Genomic DNA, 3467 nt, shown 5'->3' with positions numbered 1-3467 from the left:
TGGTTGCTGCCACTCTTATGAGGAAATCCAGTCAACACCTCAAGCTTAGAAAGTCCTGTCTCACTAGGAGTGGCAAAGTATCCATGAGCTATCCATTCTGGAGACCAGGACCCTAACCACACAGCCCTTTGTCCCTGTTGTCTTCTTTCTGCTAGGTTCGTGCTGCCTATGAGATACAAGGATACAAAAAGACATCTTCGTCCTCATTGTCTCCCATGGGGTGCCATGAGTAACTGAGGATCTTTACAATTTTACCAAAGGGGGAGCATCAGAGGATTTCAACTGAAAGCAACACTTCTTCCTTCACCTGCACAAGGTGGCTATTATAAAAGCAGTGTATTCCATTCTTCAGTAATCGAAGCCTGGAACTGGCTGTGTTTATAGTGTAGAATATACTGCTGGTATAGACAGCTTTCCCAGGTGGCATCATCACTGGCTCTTCAATGAGACTGTGAGCAGCTTATCCTCCTACTCTGCAAGTGCTCACAGGATACCCATGAATATTGCTATCTGCAGAGGTAAGACACCTCTGGCTAGTCCCTTTGGAGGAACAAGGCATGCAACAAAAATTCATGTCTGAGAGTGGAACAACAGCAGAACTAGGGGTCTGCTTCTGCTGGAAACTCTCACCCTCTCTGTATGCTGACACCTCCTAAAGATACACCTGGGCACAAGGAGCATGGAGTCCAGGGGATGATGGGACTGTGTACAGTTTTGCTCCTGTTCTCCTGTCCCCAACACAAGAAAGACATGAATGAACTGGAGTGAGTTCAGCAAAGGCCACATGAGATGGTCGGCAGCTGGAGCACTTGCCCCATGAGGAGGGTTTCCACCCTTTACATAGTCACCTACATTTAATGCATGTTCCAGAGCAAAATGCAATGGCTTCCAGTGCAGGCACTTTCCTCAACCTCAGTGAGACAGTGAGGAGAGAAGGAAAGCGAGGGAGAGGAAGCAAGTGAAGACTTCCACAGGGCAAAGGACCCTGAGACCCCTCCGCCTCCATTTGCCTCAGCCCCTTCAGAGGTTTCTTTCTTCCCCTCTCAGTCCACCACTCCTCCTCCCACCTTGCTCTCTCCAACACCCTCCTTCGCAGCATTGCCAGGACCCTCCTCAAAACCACAGCACCCCCTCAGGGAGTGGTCACAGCTCTGCCTGCTTCCCTTCCCTGACATCCACAAGTTTTCACAGCCCTGTAAGCCCCCCAGCCAGCGCGCACCGGTGACACCCCTTCCGCCTAGCAAGGGTGGCCCCACCATCAAGGGACAGGCAGTCAACAGGAGCAGTACATAGCAACAACCAGCACTCCCCGTGGAGTTTGTTGACACTCCCCAAGGACTCCCACCCATTCTCCTGGCTCATAAATTCCCCCATGCCACCACCTCCATGCAGTGAGGCGCTGAGCAGGTCCCCCGCGATGCAGCTGCTCATCCCGGCTGTCCTCTGCCTGCTGGGCTCCTGCTGCCTCCAGGGCACAGAGGCACGGGAATATGAGTCCATCCTCACAGTGCCCAATGGAGGCCCCTGGGGCTCTTGGGGGCACCAACACTTTTGCCCCAGCGGCTACGCTAAGGGATTTGAAGTGAAGGTAAGGTTTCACTCTTTCTTTGGGGTGGGAAAAAACCCTGCTGTGAAATGATGTAATTTGGTTCCAGTCTCAGCAGGGGTGGTCACAACACTTTGTCCCATCGCAGCAGTTTGCATTGTATCTGCATTGCTCATACAGGCTTATCAGCAAGAAATCTCTAGCATAGAGTAGCTCTCCAGGCTTTCTGCCAGTGAGTGATTTTTTAGCAGAGGAGTTCATGGAGTAAGAAAAGACCTGGGGTTGGTACTGCAGAGCCCATTCCCAAGGGGCTGGGACAACTCCCACCTGCCAGCACTTCAGCTCTGGGTGTCACAGCACATATCAAGAGGGTGGGCATGACCAGGACAGCAGCCACCAAGTGTTCCTGTATCCAGAGCCTCTGCTCTGCAGTTTGGAGAAAAAACAGAGGTGGGCAACAGTGAAAAGGAGTCCATGAGAAACGTCATGGAGCTGCCTCACAGCCCTGCTCAGCAGCACTACCTGTGTCTGGCTCTGTCCCCAGAGCCTCCTACCACCCCTATTCATGAGGGGTCACCTCATCTCTTCTTTTAAATGGGGGAGGGTGCTGATCACTCCTGTTTCCATCCCCTCCTCTAAGGTGGAGCCCTACCAGGGATTTTGGCTGTTTGGTGATGACACGGCTCTGAACGGTATCCGTTTGCTCTGCACGGATGGCACAGTCATCGAGTCCTCCGTGGGGTGGTGAGTAGTCTTTGCTTTCTCATCCTCCTTCAGGGCAGCAGCTTCTAGAGACCATGAAGGAAAACTAGTGCGATGGTTTCTCCATAGGAACCCACACCCTCCGTGAAGATGGCTCCCCACCCCGCTTGAGGAGGTGGCTGAGGTCCCCCGGCCACAAAGTGTGAAGGTCTTAGGGTAGACATCTGGTCCCAGGGAAGGGAACAGTACTTTGAAACACGAAGGAGAGTTCAAAAAATGCAGATCTTAAACCTGTACTTTCTCCTTTTCCTCAAATGCTTACTTTGAAAAAGACATAGATAAGTAACAGCAACAATTCCCAAGGGGTCCTGCCAGTCATAGGGCAGCCCAGGGTTGATGGTGGCCAGGCATCTAGAGGGTGATGGTGAAGCAGGGTGAAACAGGTGCTCGTAGAAACCCACCATCCCTGTGTAGGCCCCCTGCCCCAGGACTACCAGGATCCCAGGCGAGTTGCGGTGTTGACTGCAGCACAGCAGAGGCTGAACACATCTTGGTGAGTTGTTTTCTTTGGCAGGTGGGGAAACTGGACCGAGGCCCAGCTCTGCCCCAGCAACAAGCTGGTTTCCTTCTCGCTGCGTGTGGAAGAGAAGCGGCACCTGCGTGACGACACAGCAGCCAACAATGTGAGGTTTGCCTGCTCGGACGGGATGAAGCTGGAGGGCTGGGGACTTTCGGGGGGTCACTTCGGCCCATGGAGCAGCAGCTGCACCTCCGGGGCCATATGTGGGCTCCAGACGAAAGTGGAGGAACCCCAGGGAAAGGGGGATGACACAGCTCTCAATGACATGAGAGTTTTCTGCTGTGAATGAGCCTGACCCCCCACCCCGTGCCAGCATATACAAAGTGGTTCACCATTAAACCTTGAATCTGTCCTTGCACAAGGAGCAGTGTGCATTTTTCTCTGTCATGTTTTCTCAAGGGTAGTCAGATCTTGTGGATATAGCACCCAGCGTGTTTCCTCCTGCCCCCGTCCAGTGGATGCGAGGTTGCTGCAGCTCCTTGCTCCCAGGTCCAGCCTGCAGTGAGGCTGAGGATGGGTCACAAGGAGGTTCATGTGTGCACAGACACACACATGGCTAGCCACAGATGAACACAGAGAGCAGTGCCTTTACTGGCACCCATGTAGACTCAGACACACACAGCGCTCACACACACATGA

General features: G+C 53.1%; 1 protein-coding gene across 1 annotated transcript; it reads left to right on the top strand.

Annotated features, from left to right (window-relative positions):
* Nucleotides 1-1417: 1417 nt before the first annotated feature.
* On the top strand, nucleotides 1418-3117 carry LOC103926421 (vitelline membrane outer layer protein 1-like). Its single transcript, XM_009335284.1, has 3 exons — nucleotides 1418-1588; nucleotides 2187-2290; nucleotides 2823-3117. The coding sequence occupies exons 1-3, from the start codon at nucleotides 1418-1420 to the stop codon at nucleotides 3115-3117; spliced, it is 570 nt and encodes a 189-aa protein (XP_009333559.1).
* Nucleotides 3118-3467: the final 350 nt, after the last annotated feature.

The sequence above is a fragment of the Pygoscelis adeliae genome, unplaced genomic scaffold (genome assembly GCF_000699105.1).
Source record: "Pygoscelis adeliae isolate BGI_AS28 unplaced genomic scaffold, ASM69910v1 Scaffold142, whole genome shotgun sequence".
In the NCBI taxonomy this organism is placed as follows: domain Eukaryota; kingdom Metazoa; phylum Chordata; class Aves; order Sphenisciformes; family Spheniscidae; genus Pygoscelis; species Pygoscelis adeliae.
This window is presented reverse-complemented; position numbering and strand designations above follow the sequence as displayed.

Bases quoted from the DNA above. Each gene is read 5' to 3' on its own strand.
- LOC103926421 (XM_009335284.1), top strand. From the start codon at position 1,418: ATGCAGCTGCTCATCCCGGCTGTCCTCTGCCTGCTGGGCTCCTGCTGC. The intron at 1,589-2,186 runs GTAAGGTTTCAC...CCCTCCTCTAAG, and splicing joins CTAAGGGATTTGAAGTGAAG to GTGGAGCCCTACCAGGGATT. The intron at 2,291-2,822 runs GTGAGTAGTCTT...TTTCTTTGGCAG, and splicing joins ATCGAGTCCTCCGTGGGGTG to GTGGGGAAACTGGACCGAGG.